Consider the following 16,797-nt stretch of genomic DNA (forward strand, 5'->3'; position numbering starts at 1 on the left):
TATTTATGTAATGAAAAAAACTATTTTTAGGAAATCCATATTTATAATAAACATTATTATTATTTTTTTATAACAAATTCATTTAAGTATCTCCTCCAAACTTATGCAGTGCTTATTTTAATATTAAGCAGACATTTTTTTAGTATGTTTTAATCTCTAAACACAAACTTAAAAACACAAAAACTAAACAATATCATTTATATTGAATGTGGATAACTTGGTAAACCTATGAACATAAGAGAAAATGACAAAGTACTCTTGCTCAATTGAGCTATTGTGGATTGATATAAAGTCCTTTAACTTTTCAATTTCTATGGATTAAAAAAAGACAAAAAGTGAAAATATTAAAAAAATACAAAGAGGAAATTGGTGACAGAGGGAAAACAATTCTAAAGAGTCTTCTCAAGAAGTTAATTAAAAGATCTTTCATCAAAATCAAGTTGTATTTGATGAATGTTGTCTTTAGGCAACCTCTTCAAGATAGCAAGACCTGGTGAAAAAAATTGAAAATAGAATCAGCAATTTTTGTGGGAAAAACAGTGATTTATATTAAATCAACAAGTAAACTCAACTATAATCTCAAAATATAGTAAAAGGACTATTAGTTGCAGACACATTACTGTTAAACTTTTTACTTACTATTACTTCAGTTATTGTATTTTATGGTTACAACATCATTTTGTATTGGTTTGAAGGAAAAATTGTGGTACTAACAAATACTTTTACTTGTGTGTGAAAAAACAATTATCTCTTTGTTAAATAGTAGGATCTTGTTTGTACAAACTTTTTACTAAGTACTTAGAAGAGAAGAAAATAAAAACCAAAAACGAATCAAACTTCTTAAACTTGTTAAAATTAACTGATGCAGAGAGAGATTTGTGAGAGTAAATGGAAAGGTTGTACAAAAGTAAAAGTGAATAAGTTGATTTTAACTTAGCAAGAAGTTTATCATTCTAATCAAGACTAATAAGCTATTGATCCCAACTAAAAATTGGCAAGAGAAATGGCATATCATGCATATTTGATCTTATCATTCTAATATTTACCTTCAATAACTTTGTAGAGAGTAGACCACCATCTATCTTTAGGAATATGGTATCTATGCAGTGTCTCTTCTATGGCTTCATCATGCTTTCCCACCAGAACCTCTTGAAGTATTGTAACTGCATCCTTTGTTTTATGAAGGATATCTTCATTGTCTTCACTACTTGGTTTTGGAAGCAGATGGTGTAATGAAGAAAGAGTAGCAGCTATGGCAAACTGGGTAGCAGCAGTCCAGTGAGTAGAAGCTAGTTGTCTCATATGGTTTTCCAACTCCTTGTTATATTCATTATTGTTCTCTGTTCTTCCAAATACTAGGCTACATAGATACTCAGCATTTGCTTCACCAGTACTTTGAACCATCTTGTAGAAAGCAGTTCCTTCATTTTGTAGGAGTTCCTCTGGTGAACTGTATTCAAGAACCTGGAAAGAATCGAGGAAGATGAATAATCTTATTGACTTAAAGAATGTGAAAAAAGAATCCCCCAAATCTGATAGGAGCAAATATGATATGAGTACAGTAAATTCCTTGGATTCAAGGTCAAGGATTCCTCCAAAATGAACAAAGAAGCTGATAATTCTCTTCTCTTTGTTCATTACAATTCAAGGTTTATGTAGTAGATGAATTACTGCAGTAGTGACAAAATACGATAACAAAATGTCTAGCTGGCAATACAACAAAACAAAATGCAGAACACAATATCAGAATGGAAAAACAAAATTCCTCCTATCATAATATGACATATGAGTGGTACAACCATACATGGATGACTAAGACTTTGAAAAACTGACATGCCTTAGGTTTTCTAATTTTAACCATTCATGATAAGATCTAATGATCAATATTTATTCCTTTCACTTTCACAAAATAGGTCTTCCCACTTGAGTTCAAATACATTTCCTATATATGTAAGCTTTATTTCTTAATTCAGAGACTCATTTGCAAGTTGGTTCTAATAGTAAAAAGTTTTCACTTTAGTATAGTGTCTCTAGTATGAAATTTGATCTGTCCATTATAAGGTGGGGCTGTAACTTGTAATACAGTGAAGTATAGGACTATAGACACCAAATTGAAGATAGGTGCCATGTGTAGTGATTAAATGTAGTATATTTTGGTCCCTAGTCCTACGCCATGCAATCATTTCCAATTTGGTTCTTATAATTCATCAGAACTCCATGCCAATCTCATTGTTATAACAGTAGCCATTGAGGACAACATTCAGGTATAGAGAGGAAAAATATAGTTAATCCAATTCATACATGTGAAGATTGGTTCAGCAAAATCTTGTTAAAGGTTCTTAGACTGTCTACTGTATGAGACCATCCAGTGGATGATATGCAACATCTAGCATATGTGGTGGATAGTCTCAGTAGTCTCTCAGTAATCTCTAATTACAGTGAATGTTGCATTAGACGTAGATTGAAGTTCATTAACATTTCAATTGAACCATGTTAGTTCTGTGTGTAATTCTATGGACTTACCCGGCCAGAATCAAGCAGCAGAATCCGATTGCAGTCAATGATTGTATTTAGTCTATGTGCAATGATGAGCATTGTACATGACTGAAACTCCTGTCTGATAGTTTTCTGTATAAGGGCATCAGTTCTAACATCTACAGCAGCAGTAGCTTCATCCAGGACAAGAACCTTCGATCTTCGAAGCAATGCTCTACCTAGACTCAGCAGTTGCCTCTGTCCAACACTGAAATTGTCTCCTCCCTCTGAAACCTTCATTCAGTGCAAAAGATTACATTGTCATATTTCATATTTGTAGTTGATAATTCAAAAAATCTCTCTAGGAAAAAACCAATCAAATAAAGGTATTGAGAAGATTATGCCACAACAATCTGGGTACCTACCTGAGCATCAAGACCAAATGGATTTCTTCTTATTACGTCCTTCAGATGTGCCCTTTCTAAAGCCTCCCAAAGGTCAGCATCATTGTGCTCATTAAATGGATCAAGATTGAAACGAACAGTCCCTTAGAGAAAGGAACAACAATCTTAGAAGGAGAAGTTTCACTGAAGCTAACAATCAATTTTTATTCACCAGTAAATGAAAATTTAAAATTATACAATATTAATAATAATGTCTTAATCCCTATATTCTCAAAACAAACAATTCCTGATCTTCAGGCTTATTTCATGGTTATGAAAAGAAATAAAGGTATCAATAACAAAGCTTATGTTGTTCTATTTGCAGTTTTTTACAATATCATCCAGTCATTTATTGCCACATTATTGTGATAATTTGATTATCAGAACCACTTGTAATGTCTTTTTGCTCCAGTAATATGTTAATTCATGATTGGATGATAGTGTATAACACTCATGACATCTTGGCATAGTAATACCTTCATATGGATTTCAATCATAAGATCAAACTCATGTTTGATTATCAATATCTGAGATAGAACAAGAATTATATGTTCATGGACATACCAGAGAAAAGAACTGGAGACTGTGGTATGATAGTAAGAACTTTTCGTAGATCTGCTAGTCCAAATGTGGAAATATCACAACCATCAATGATGATTCTTCCTTTTGTCAGTTCCACAATCCGAAATAATGCATTAAGCATGCTAGATTTTCCTGCACCAGTTCTTCCAACTACTCCTATCTTCTCAGTTGGAGGTACCGTGAAGGACAATCCATGCAGCACCGGAGGAAGTTCAGGCCGGTATCTCAGAACAACATCCTCAAACTCAATTGATCCTGAGGTTGGCCATCCGGGTGGGGGACGGTTGGTCTCAATTACACCTGCAGCCTCAGTTTCCAAATTTATATATGTGTCAACACGCTCAACAGCATTGAAACTATTTTCAGCTCTACTTGCTTGCCTAAGGACACCACTTAAGAGATTTGTTATGTTTAAAGTATAACTGAGAAGTAAACCCATTGTAGATGCAAACAAAGCCTGGTTTGAAGCTCTTGCATTCTGCATGACTGCAGATGTTGCTATCAGCCAAATCATGAGGCCTCCTAATGCTTCTAGCCTTATGGTGAGCCAACGGTTTGAACTTATGTTCACAAGAGTGAATCTGATGTTGTTATCCATGAATTTTCCATTGATGTGTGCCATTCTGTCATATGCTTTATAAGCACGGATGCTTGACAAACCATTCAATGATTCACCAAAATGTGCATAAACAGGAGATCTTGTAATGGAATCCATGCGCTTTACCTCTCGAGCCGTGCTCTGTCAGGCAAGATGTTAGTAGAAAAATACCAATAACTCAAAGTAAGACCACATTGTGTCAATTCAAAATAACAAAATCTACTGGTCTTAATTTCCAGAAGGGTGTTTTTGTCCCACCTTCACTTGCACACCATTTTGTTAGTAACTTGTACTTTTCTTTACACTAACTTGTTATTCCACTCCATGTTGATAAATTTTCATTCATTTAGAAATTAGTAACTTTAAGAAACTTTAAATCAGAATAACAATATTGCAGAATGAGAATAATAAGAAGCAGGACGGTCCTGAATCAGGCTTTCGTTATGACCAGGAATCTAGCTGAGATAATGTTGCTGTGATTCAGTTATGAAGTTTGGAGACTGTAAACTATAGATCATGAAAAATGTTTCCAGTGGATGTAGAAGGACTTCAATCTCCAGATATGTGAAAGATTTTCCTTGTAGTATCTACTGCAACATAGTTCTTAAACTTTTAACCAAATGGGTTTTTAGATTATCCTGATCAGCCAATCAATGGCAGTGCCCCTAGCCTAGATTTTGGACAAAACAAAATCCTAAATTTCAATGTAAATTTCTCTGAAAAATATATAATGCCCATGTAGTGTTTGTACTTTTCCATTGTTTAGTTATTAGTTTTTATTCATCTATCTCTCTAGCAAGAAAAAAGAAACATCTTTATTTCAAGTTATCCAAATTGCAAAAGTAGATAAAACTAACTTGGCATGTAAATCATTCCAATGAGACAGGTCTAGAACTATGGAAAAGATATGGATCATACCTGATAATATATATAAGCTGCATAAAAGAAGATCAGAAGTGGCATTATGGCCCACAGGGAAATGGTGCTCACAGTGCCTATAAGAACAAATGTGGAAAGCAGTTGCCAAACTTGCCCCAGAAACGTGTTCATCAAGTTAAAAACATTGGTATCTATATCTCCCGTATCTTTTGCAAACCTATTAATTATCCGACCAACCGGATTAGTTTGGAAGAATACCATAGGAGCTCGGAGGATCTTATCCAGCATTGCATTGTGCAATCTTTTGGCAGCACGAAGACTTGAAACGATCAACCAATAAGAGTTGGCAAGTGCCACAGATACCTGAATGCAGCAAAAGAAATGTTCATTTCATTTTCCTTAAAACTGAAAAATGAGCAGAAAGCTACAATATGGTAAGTCAGATAGCTTGTTGAATGATGAATATTTTCTTGAATAATGCAAATTCCTTAAGAGTAAGGTGAAATATGCTGAGTACCAAGCAGAAAAAAAGAGACTCATTGAATAATCACCTGTCCAAAAGAGAAAAGTGCATAGATCAAAAGAAAATATGCCGGATTATTATCTGCAGTGGAATCTTGAGATGTCCACACGCTTAACCATGTGCTACTTGAAATTCGAAGAACTTCTGTTAATGTGTAACATCCAAAGAGTATGGAAACTACCCACAGTCCTCCCAGTGCTGATTTGTACCTGTAAATTTGGATGTATAATCACAGGTCATAATCAAACTAGAGCATCTAATTTCATTCAAGCAGCAAAGAAGTTCCAGTGAGGCTAAAAGGAAAAGAAAAGACAAAAATCAACATTTTGTCATTTTAATGGATAGAAAAAGCACATAAGGGATTGACTAAAATCATTTCCAACCCAAAATCTTAAAGGGTAATGGATTTATGGGTGTCTTTTTCCATATATGTTGCTCAACTTTCTTATTTTTATTCAATATAGGACTTAAACTCAGATTTCCTAACATTTTTTAGTCCTGATCATTTCACTATCAACATCATGTTGTTCATAGATAATAACAATAGCTCAAAGGAAATAGATTCGTCTTTTTCTGAGCTTTCACGGCAATCTTACCTCATTATAACTTTCCAACTAACCACGCCTGTTTCCCTTTCCTCTTTCTTAACAAGTACTGATTTTCGTAATTTTCCTTTCTTCTCATAGCTTACATCACTTGGTAATTCAACAATTGCTTCATTATTCAAGGGTAAATTTGTATCCTTGTCATGACTTTCACTATCTCCATTATTATCTGCTTGTTGTTCCATTTTCCCAGCATTTTCCATTAGTCTCTGAAATAGAGGCCCACTTTTTGATAACTCCTCAAATGTTCCCTGCTCCTTAATCATGCCTTCACTAACCAGAATGATTTTATCCACCTGAGGGAGAAAATGTAGCTGATTGGTGACAAGAACTCTGGTTTTTCCTCGCAGTCCTTCCTTTATACAGTTCCTGAAAACCTAAAATGCAACTGCAAATCAGACTATGTGAGGTATGATCATAGCCATTTACAAACTTTTAAATGGTCAACCATTAAAGGGGATTTCTAAAATTCAAATATTTATATATACTATAGAAAAGAAAGGCTAATCTAATAATCTAATAATGTACATGAGGCATTCCTTATATTAGTATCTTGATAGTAAAATTCAGTTGGATTTTAATCAATGTCAACGATAATAATTGTTAAGATGGAACTAATTTTTGAATTTGAACCAATGTACCCTGTATTATAACAAGGACGTGTGTTCTAAAGGATGATAAGAAATAAGAATGATACCTCTTGAGCAATATGAGCATCAAGAGCACTCAATGGATCATCAAATATATATACATCTGAATTTGAGTATACAGCCCTAGCTATGGAAACTCTTTGCTTTTGTCCACCACTAATATTGACTCCTCTTTCTCCAATCTCTGTAAAATCAAGTCCCTGAAAGGACATAAACGTGATGATTAAAAAATGAAAGTTCCCATTAGTTTAGAGAAGTAATAAAGAAGATGACATTTTATAAATCATCTTACAGGTAGTAAGTTGAGATCATGCTGTAAAGCAGTGATATCAATGACCTTCCGATATCGTTCATGCTCAAATTTTGATCCAAATAGTATGTTTTCACGAACCTGAGAAAAGAAAGCAATCAGAATATGGTAAATGATGAAATACATTTATGAAAAATGTGTTTAACAAGGAGAAATGAAACGTGAGCAAGCTTCAACTCACTGTGGCATTGTAAATCCATGAAATCTGAGGCACATAAGCAACAGTGCCTCTGATTGTAGCATTTCCATCGGCTAAAGGTGGTAACTCTCCAATCATTGCTGAAATAAGAGACGTTTTGCCTTCTCCAGTACCACCAATGATTGCAACTAAGCTGCCTACTGGTATTTCCACATTGATATTTGATAATGTTGGTTTCTCCTCCTGTGAAATGAATACAATTTTCATGTATAAAGTCAAGTGTGCATTACTAATTAATACCAAAATTATAACATGTATTTGAAGAAAAAGAAAACTGTAGGTCCACATTCATCAAAAGCAACATCATGGTTACATCTAAATCTTAGCAGGAATATATTAATATTCTTATTCCAGTTGACTGAGATTATGCTTATTTATAGAGGGTGTAAGGTAGAAGGAAAACCTAATCATAGCTTCTTGTAACATGATATGGCATCACAATACTCTTGTTAGAAATTCAAGGTGAGTTGGAAATTTGACCTTAGGATCCCACGAAAAGTATCCATTCTCAATAGAGATGGCTGGAAGACCAGGTTCAATAGGTGGATTTTGTTTTAAATCTCGTTCCTCAGCTAAGAACAGTTCCTCCAAACGCTGTAACGAGACATTTGCATTTGCTACCTGTAAGAAAAGAAAATCAGTAAGCAATGTCTTGACACATAGCCAACTAAAGCAAGTGTTAACTGAATCTGACAAGGGACTATGCCAACCTGACTGAGTAAGTTTGGTAGCATATTTAAAGGAAAGCGCAAAACTGCAAACAGAGATAGTGAGGTAAATGCTCTTGCAGGTGTCAATTCTCCACCCAGTAAAGTGAAAATTCCAAATGTGGTCACCGTCACAAGAACAGGGATGCTGTTTAGTATAAAAGAATTAAGCTGCAACAGAAGACAAACAGTTATCAGGAAAGCTATATCATTGATAATATGAATACTATTAATTATCCACAGGAGATCGAGAACTAGAAGCATAACAATGAAGCGTCATTTATCTTAGAAACCAGTTTCTTAAATCATACTAGATGATCTTTTCCTTGAAAACAATTTTATACTCATAAGGTATTGTATATTAAGTTTGAATGTACTTACTGACCCTGAAAACCATGAATCTTGGGCTACTTTTACTTAAAGTTTATAGTTACTTCAATTATTGTAAATGAATACTGCACTCTCAATACAAAATATGGGAAAGTAAAATTCTAGAATTGTGTCAAGGCTCATACAGCATATAGCAGTTGGGCTTTGCGGAACCATGATAGTTCGTCATCTCGTATGCTTAGAATTCTAGACTGAAAGCTTGTTTCCCATGCATAACATCTGAATCATATCAGCATATCACAGAAACTGTTAAAACACAAACTAAGCTTGAATGTTGTAAGTGGTGATTTTTTAAAGTGTTCATACTTTACAGTATCCATGGCAGCAAGAATTTCATTCATCAGACCAACCCTTTTGTCTGTCTGTTGCAGTCCTTCCTTTGTCAATTTTCGCATCTTGCTAATAACAAATGTCTGCTCGAAAAAGCAACAAATTTATTAATTTATTCATTAGACCAAAACCTATAAAATAAAGAGAATAATTATCATTGGGAAGACGAACAAGATACCAAATATACCAGTTTCAACTTATACTAAATTCAAGTCTCTCAAACATATATATAACAATAACTTTATTTATTTATTCATTGAGTCAAAACCTATAACACAAGGAGAATAGTTATCATCTGGAAAATGAACTAGAAGCCAAATATACCAGTTTCAACTTATAGTAAATTCAAACCTCTCAAACATTTACTCTTGTATATTAAAATTAATTGAAAGCATCTTAGAATGTGGGTTTAAACTTAAACTCATCCTACAAAATCAACTTGTAAGGTAAAAGTTGTCTTCAGTTATATAATTCAGGCATATCTCTAGTCTACATGAAATCTCCAACAACCATAATACTACACATGTCTGCATGCTACAAAAGAAGAGACAAAACTTGCCTGCAGTGGGATAATAAGGACTAACATTAGTGATCCAATAAGTGAAGCAACCCCTAGTTGCTGGTAGAGGAGAACCATAGCTACAGTGATACGGAATGGTGCTGACCATAGTCCATGAAGTTGTTGACATATTTGCTACAAATTACAAAACACAATAAGGTTCATACCATACAGCATTTTACATTCCAAATCATAATCACAAAAAATGTTCAGCGTATAAGTTGACTTGAATATTCTGTCTAAGCAAAAAAAGAACCTGCAATGCATTGGCATCTGTTGTTATCATATTCATAAGCTTCCCAGATGAGCACTTCTTTCGACCATCATTAGTTAGCCTTAAGGATTTTCTAAATATAGCAGCCACCTATAATTAGACAAGGTCACATCATATAAACTGTTTTGATAAATAAAATAATAAATAAATTTGAATAAACCAGTTTATTGAAGTCTGTCTAGATTGGATGAATAGGGTATCTGAGTTCTAAAGAGAAAGAGACATCATACCAAAGTTGATCTAAGCCGAAAACCGACACGCATAACATTCTGAAAATACTGTGCTTCACAAAGAACACCAGCTGTCTGGAAAGAGTTGAGTTGAACCACCAGTTAGTTGTTCTTTTCTTCATGTTCATAAATGCTATCAAGAGTATAAAATAGTTATGACATTAAAAACAAATTCTTCTCCTTGTGAGTAAAACAAATATATTCCTCCAACATTCTTCGTGCATCAAAGATATCAGGGAAATTCTAATCCTAGTTTTTGCCATGGAAAAAATTATGGCTGCAGAAAAAAGCTATATTGGAAATATTCATTTTGGATGAATTATTTGTATATGAAAATGCAAACTAGCATGAGAAGATAAGGGTAATTTCCCTTTGGTCTGAATAAATAGTACACCATTTAATTTTTCTGAGGCAGGCTATAGAGCAAATACTAAACGAAGCTTCTCTGTTTTGGCCAAGATCTTTGAAAAGTATGTACTCATGCTGTTCATATACTGTAAAACCCTTAAAACATGTTCTAAATTGGACCAAAACTCTTTAAGCTATAAAGCCATACCACTCCAACAAATATAGAGAAGGCGTAGATATAACCAATCCAGGATGGATCTCCTCTTTGCATTGACTGCATTCATGATAAGAGTAAAATATGATAATGTAGCTGGAACAAGCCAAAAACATACTTATAGAAATGAAATGAGAAACATAACAGCGAAATTATCATTTAAAAAGATGAGATTGTGATAATAACAAGCTTGAGCTTTTATTTATATATGAATGGTCAAGATTGGAGTAAATATTTATTTGCAATGAAATATCTCTGAACAAGGAAATTTGCAAGACAATGTAATCCATGTTTGAAATCGAACTCAATCTTCATGTTTTAGTGCTTAAGATTTTTCTATGTAGTAAAGGATGATATGATCTCAAAACAAGTAGGCATGTGAACTGACAAATTTTAATTTTTCTGTGTCCATTCTTTTATTTATCATGTCTATTCGGTGTATGCATGTGTTGATGGGTTTATTACTGTATGATTGTGCTTCTCTGTGCTCTTTATTTTCCTTTTACATCAACCCAATTTGGCTTTAAGGAGAAATAAACTTACATCTAAGAGGTGATTCAGCAAAATAGGTCCCACAAACTGAGAAAGATCATTACCAATCTGCAAAGACCATTAAAAATTTCAAGTTCCAAATGTGTCAATGCTATAAGCTCAATAATGTTATTATATGCCTTTTCATGTACAATTTTTTGCAGACTCTACACAGAATCTAATTGTATATACAACAAAGAAAACAATTGTACAAGATGCTCTAATAAGATTACTGGTTACTAGAAAATGCAAAAACAGGATGTTGCCATGTACATTGAATATCCTCATATTGCGTGAAAGACTGTTTCAGAGTTCTATTTCCAGGCCTTCACCAAGCTGCTTCAGCTTTTGATAATTCTTTAAGATGGTAAGCTAACTAACTTAAGTTTAGCTAATTTTTATTTTGTTATCAAATAAATTTATATCATTTATGTTTAAATTATAGGACAGATAAGCCTCGCAATGTGCAATGAGAAAATGTTTATTGATGCATTTGAGCTTTGAAGCAATCAAGTTAAACATCAACTGAGGATCAAAATGTTCACCTTAAAGAAGCCTCCCATCCAAAACCTAACCAGACATCGAAACCAAATCACATTAAAATATGAGAAAATAATATTACTAAGTTCATCTAGTAGAATCCAAACAAAGACTAAACAACTAGGTAAAGTGAGTCTAGATTCTATGCTGGTTTTTTGAATAGGATCCTCTATTGAACATTAAAAATACACTAATATCGATATATTAAAATATTTTTTAATTTAATTTAAAACATAAAAAGTCAGTATCTATAGGTGTATTTCGAAGACACAACAGTAAAGTAGCACAAAAGAACCTCGCAGAGAATCAAAATTGGAAAAGACAAAAAAGTATCATAAAAAATCTGCCAATAAGCACCTTTTCCCCAGGCTACTGTTCAATGCTCTTAAAAGACATGGGTTAGAGCTTTGAAATTCTAACATCCAACAGTTTTGGAACCTGTATTAACAATAAAGTAGTGTAAATTGTGTATACAGGATGTGAGAATTTCATAGAACCATAGAGTACGCATGGAGAAAACAATACAAACTTCTCAGTTAATGTCTCTGTTTCATCCCATTTGTCTAGCTTCCAAACATCCTTTTCAGTTACGGGTTTTCTGTAGCCTTGCTTCATGAGTGGAGTTATCCATCCAAAAGATATTCCTACACAGAATGCAGAAAACATGTTAGTGCATAGATTCACAAGGATAGAGACTACTTAATTGCATAAAATGGAAAACAACCAAAAAATACACTACAAATTGTGGTCAGTAAAACAAATTGTAAAGCTAAGAAGTTACTAATGCTACTCACTAGAGAACACATTGGCTTGCCTCTCAGGGCAAACTTGATCTTCTCCACAAAGAGGTTCATATTCACCATGGTCGGGTGCATCAGTTTGCATTGTTGAATGACCAGAATAAGGAACCAAATTAGGAATGTAAACAAAAAGTAAGGCACCAAACAACACCTACATCAGAAATTATGCAATGAATATCAACATGGTAGCCAGCTTTAATAAACCAACACACTTCCTAATGTTGCAGTCTAGAAATGAAATCAAGTTACAAGTATTATAGAGATTGCTTTCTTTGATCTTCATTAATGGAGGAAATGAGGAATTTACCTGGCAGATGACACTGCTAATGTACAGAAACAGAGCAGATCTGAAAAAATGAAATCAAAGCTTAAGTATCTTGCCACATATACTATCAAGAATTTTTTGTCATAGAAGTGAAAAGACAAGGTATTAGGCTTAAAATTGAAAGCTAACCTGCTGCAGTAATCTTTCACTGATAGAAGAAGGTTAAGCACTACAATATCTCCCACCAAAACATACATAACTCCACAACGCACCAACCATCTAAATTTTCTGATATAAACCTTTGTTTCCAAGAGAATGAGAGTTATCATTGAGCTCCAAGTAAGTGTTTCAACAAGCAGTGCCGCTATCTGCAAAACCATAAAAGCATGAAGCGGTTAAAATTGCATATTCCAACCAAATTGTACAATTTTTTGTTGCAGTATGGCATCTAACAAACTCCCAGGTATCAATAGTTAAACTGAAGGCATCATCAAATATCAACTTTGAGTGATGGAAGACACTGTGAATTCAAGCAAAGGAATCAATCTCATTGGAGTGTAGTATGCAACCAACTATGCATGATACACCCACCTCAAAAGGAGCGAAGCTGGTTTCACCACTGAGGTTGAAAGCTGAATTTCCAGTTAACAATCTCAACAAAGGTTGAGCAGCACAATAAGCAGCCAACATTCCCAGAAGATAATTATAGTAATTTGATCTCAAACAAAACCTCTGCACCTTTGCATTGCAAGTGATAAGCCATATCCTATACAAGCACAGGCCTATAAGAACCAAATTGGAAATGGAGATAACAAGAGTGTTGATTGCACAAGGTGTATAGGGTCCAAAAGCACTATCCACTGCTTTATCCCAAATGCTGTTTTCTGCTGGCTTGCAGTACCAATTCAATGGTTCAAACCCCATCTTTTGCTCACTCATCCAACACAAACCTTCCACAGATTTCACCAATAATGCTCCAAGATCTCTTTTCTCAATACAAAAAAAGAGTAGCTGCAACTCAAACCAAAATATAATCACATTAGAACAATAAAAACAAACTGGGGTGTGCAAAATAAATGAGAAGAAACACCACTCTGTACTTAACCATAGAGGAAAAACTTCAAACACAAGGAATGTGAGTGTGACTCCCACCTTTTCGGTTCACACGATAAAACCAACATGAGCCAAAGCTACACTTAACTATGTTAGTGTTACAGCTGCATGAAGACCCGTCTTAAATTTTTGTACTTAAACTGAAACCAAGGAAACTTATCAGTACCGCAAGTGAGGTTAGTTTCTGACTCAATTCACAGTACTGTGAACAGGATTAGTGTGTGAGTGTGACCCAGTTTACAATATCACTAGCAAGATTATTCTCTGGCATAAGTTTGAGAAACTGTGACAGGGAAAAAACTTAAAATATTGGAATTTTATAATTGGAAACTAGATATACCAGATAATTGACCACTTCTGATGTATGAGTTGTCTGTATAATATACCTGACACTACTTCCAGCATAAAACTTTAGGACATAATATTTGAGGATGTTGTTTTTCTTATATACTACTCAACTTTCTCTACTCAGACTCTCAACTCATATTTGGATTCTTAAGGACTAAATAGTAGCAAAAGTACAATGGCAAATGACAGTTACAAAAAGAAAAGTGAAGGTTGAAAAGAAGTGAGAGAGCACAATTGTGGGGTGGTGTGAGAGGGTATAAATGGAGTGTATCATTTGACATTATTGTTGCATGACAAACATTATTTGATACTTTATAGATAACATAATGTTTTAGACTTTGCGAGTGATGAAGATAGGTTCAACACAAGTCCTATGATACACGACAGAAGAACACGTTGAAAGGTTGAACCAAAATCTGAATGAGACAAACATTATTCCAAATGAAAATTCTTTGCTAACGTCACGGCTTACGGGTTAAATCCCATAGCTTAGTTAATTAAAATGAAAATAAAGATTCTCTGGTTTCAATATAGTTTTAGAACATTTTCCCCCAAGTTATGAAAATTGATAAAAAAATTGTCATGTCTTCAATAATGAGTTCGAATGTGGGACCAAATCCAGCACCTCAATGACGTCAATGGATAGTGGGAGTGCGTGGCCACTGTTGACTTCAAGAGAAATATTGAAAACTTAATCAATAAAAAAATTATTGAAATTCTTAAAATATGAGACTTGATTATAGAAGTCTTAAAGAATCTTCAAAATGAAACAAATGTTAGGTTTATATATGTCATATGGGTTATAGTCATAATCATAGAGAGATTGTAGTTTTATATGATTATATGACATTAATTTTATACATATAAGATATTTGATACCACTTTTATTTCCAAAACCTTAAGATAATAGTGTGTTATGGATCATTATTCTTATATAATGTTTAACTTTGTCTATTTTATTCAATGTGAGACTTTGACTCACATTTGGACTATTTCCGACAACAAATTATATTGAAAATGTGGCGTTAACATGACTTCTCATACCGTGTTCTTAATCTTTACTTCACCCACCTCATGTGAAACCATACAAGTAAAACCAATTTTGTGGTTTTTGAACTTTAAAAAGTAATTTTTGTTGCCTTTTTATGGTGAGATAATTTTTTCTTTACTTCTGTGGTGATTGTTGGATGTTAATAGGAAAAATAATTAGCATCTAATAAGGTAAACAAAGGTAAATAATGAATGGAGTAAATGATACTAAAGTAAAATAGTAGAAAAAGTTGTATGATGATAATTACCCTAATTATGAAATATAGGAAAAAAAAATTCCATAAGGCAAACTTCATTTTGCACTTACAAAATTTCTTTGTGTTCGTAAATTTTGTATTTTGAATTGTCAATCTAAAATATAAATTATATAATTCAAACTATATTTTTTGTTTTAATATATACAATTTGAAATATAATTTTTTATATTCTAAAATATGTATCAAATTATATAATCTAAAATATAAATATATTATGAATTGGTCCAAAATACATTATTTATTTTATATTTTAAAATGTATAATCTAAAAGGAAAAATGTTATATTCAAAATTGTAGGGTGCAAAATATAAAACATTTACGAGGAGAGTGGTTGAAATTAAGAAATTATGAAGGTGGAATGGAAGAAGAAGCTACTTTCCATAATATTGTGAAAATATGAACATGTGATGCCTATGCACGGCACTATATAGGGTAGGCATGGATTGACTATTTTATTAACATATGTTTGAAATAAAATAAAGAAAATGAAATGTCATTTACTATTATATTAACACATTTCTAAATAATGGATATATATAATCATGTGTTTAATGAATATTTTAAATATTAATAACTGTGTTTTTTTATCTTTGAATTATGAGAAATAATAGTTGGTTTATAAATTTTGTAAATAAATAATTATGATAAAATTTAATTAAAATTTATTATTAAATAAGTCGAATACTGATTTATTATATAAACTTCCAAGTATATCAATTAGGAATTCTCAGTAAATGCTAACTTCTTTATTAAAATAAAAATTATTAACATTTTAGCATCTATCCGAAGGAGAGGTTATTAAATTAGTAAATAAATATAAAAATAGAATGTTTTCGTTGTGAAATTATCCTTTAATTGTATAAATAAATATTTACCGGTGAAAATACTTTTCATAAAAAATATAAATAAATAGAAATTAGTAATGTAAAAAAATGAAAATAAAGAAATAAAAATAAAAAAATGTAACTTCAGTAAATATTAGCTATTTTAAAAGTAATTTGGAAGGCTTTAATGATTTCAAAAAATTGTCATTTAAATAATGAAAAAAAATAGAGACACTTGGTTATCTTATATTTTACAGAAACGATAAAACTTGTTTATCTTTTACATTCTATAGTGATGTTGGACCATATTCTCGAATACATTTATGTATTTCAAAATGCTTTTATTCCATTATTTATTATCTGATATGTCTAATTCAAAAGGTTTTAGCAATTGCGTCATGCACCTCATAATTTTTTTAATTTCATTCTTATCCTTTTGTGTTGTTTCATTCAGGGGAGACACTGGCTTGGTGAGCTTACTCCGGAAACTTGGTGAATGTCTGGTGAGTTGCTAGTAAGGTCCAGGAGAATGCGAAACTGTGGCATGCTATGATTTTCGTGGTCCAAAGGTAGGTTGAATGGTGAAGGTGATGTCACTCAAAAACAGACTCCTGCTGAATAGGTTTCTGAAAAACATAATCCCAGATATAGTTCCTGAATAGATCTTGTGTTGTGTTTAGAAAAGAAAATTCGAAAGTGCCAAAAGATAAATGTGTTTTTTGGAGAGGTCATTCCGATAGTGCCGGAATTTGC

At 32.8% G+C, this 16,797-nt stretch overlaps 1 protein-coding gene across 7 annotated transcripts; it reads right to left on the reverse strand.

The window, feature by feature from the left end:
• Nucleotides 1–184: 184 nt before the first annotated feature.
• On the reverse strand, nucleotides 185–14,190 carry LOC114175221 (ABC transporter C family member 12-like). 7 transcript variants are annotated; one of them, XM_028060005.1, is made up of 29 exons: nucleotides 13,906–14,190; nucleotides 13,605–13,705; nucleotides 13,044–13,463; nucleotides 12,642–12,820; nucleotides 12,495–12,534; nucleotides 12,182–12,338; nucleotides 11,917–12,031; nucleotides 11,745–11,825; nucleotides 11,393–11,417; nucleotides 10,860–10,916; nucleotides 10,311–10,376; nucleotides 9,755–9,829; nucleotides 9,507–9,614; nucleotides 9,251–9,385; nucleotides 8,668–8,774; nucleotides 8,487–8,580; nucleotides 7,975–8,142; nucleotides 7,745–7,885; nucleotides 7,247–7,447; nucleotides 7,048–7,146; nucleotides 6,803–6,955; nucleotides 6,097–6,482; nucleotides 5,529–5,709; nucleotides 5,017–5,340; nucleotides 3,483–4,239; nucleotides 2,901–3,022; nucleotides 2,524–2,769; nucleotides 1,047–1,464; nucleotides 185–490 (listed from the first exon to the last, which is right to left on the reverse strand). In XM_028060005.1, exons 3-29 carry the CDS (start codon nucleotides 13,389–13,391, stop codon nucleotides 411–413), a joined length of 4,863 nt encoding a protein of 1,620 aa, XP_027915806.1. In that variant the 5' UTR covers nucleotides 13,392–13,463; nucleotides 13,605–13,705; nucleotides 13,906–14,190; the 3' UTR covers nucleotides 185–410. The 7 variants fall into 7 exon arrangements, with proteins under 7 accessions (XP_027915806.1, XP_027915787.1, XP_027915810.1 ...); XM_028059986.1 differs by having other exon boundaries at nucleotides 13,558–13,705; XM_028060009.1 differs by having other exon boundaries at nucleotides 13,952–14,161.
• Nucleotides 14,191–16,797: the final 2,607 nt, after the last annotated feature.

The sequence above is a fragment of the Vigna unguiculata genome, chromosome 1 (genome assembly GCF_004118075.2).
Source record: "Vigna unguiculata cultivar IT97K-499-35 chromosome 1, ASM411807v1, whole genome shotgun sequence".
Lineage (NCBI taxonomy): Eukaryota > Viridiplantae > Streptophyta > Magnoliopsida > Fabales > Fabaceae > Vigna > Vigna unguiculata.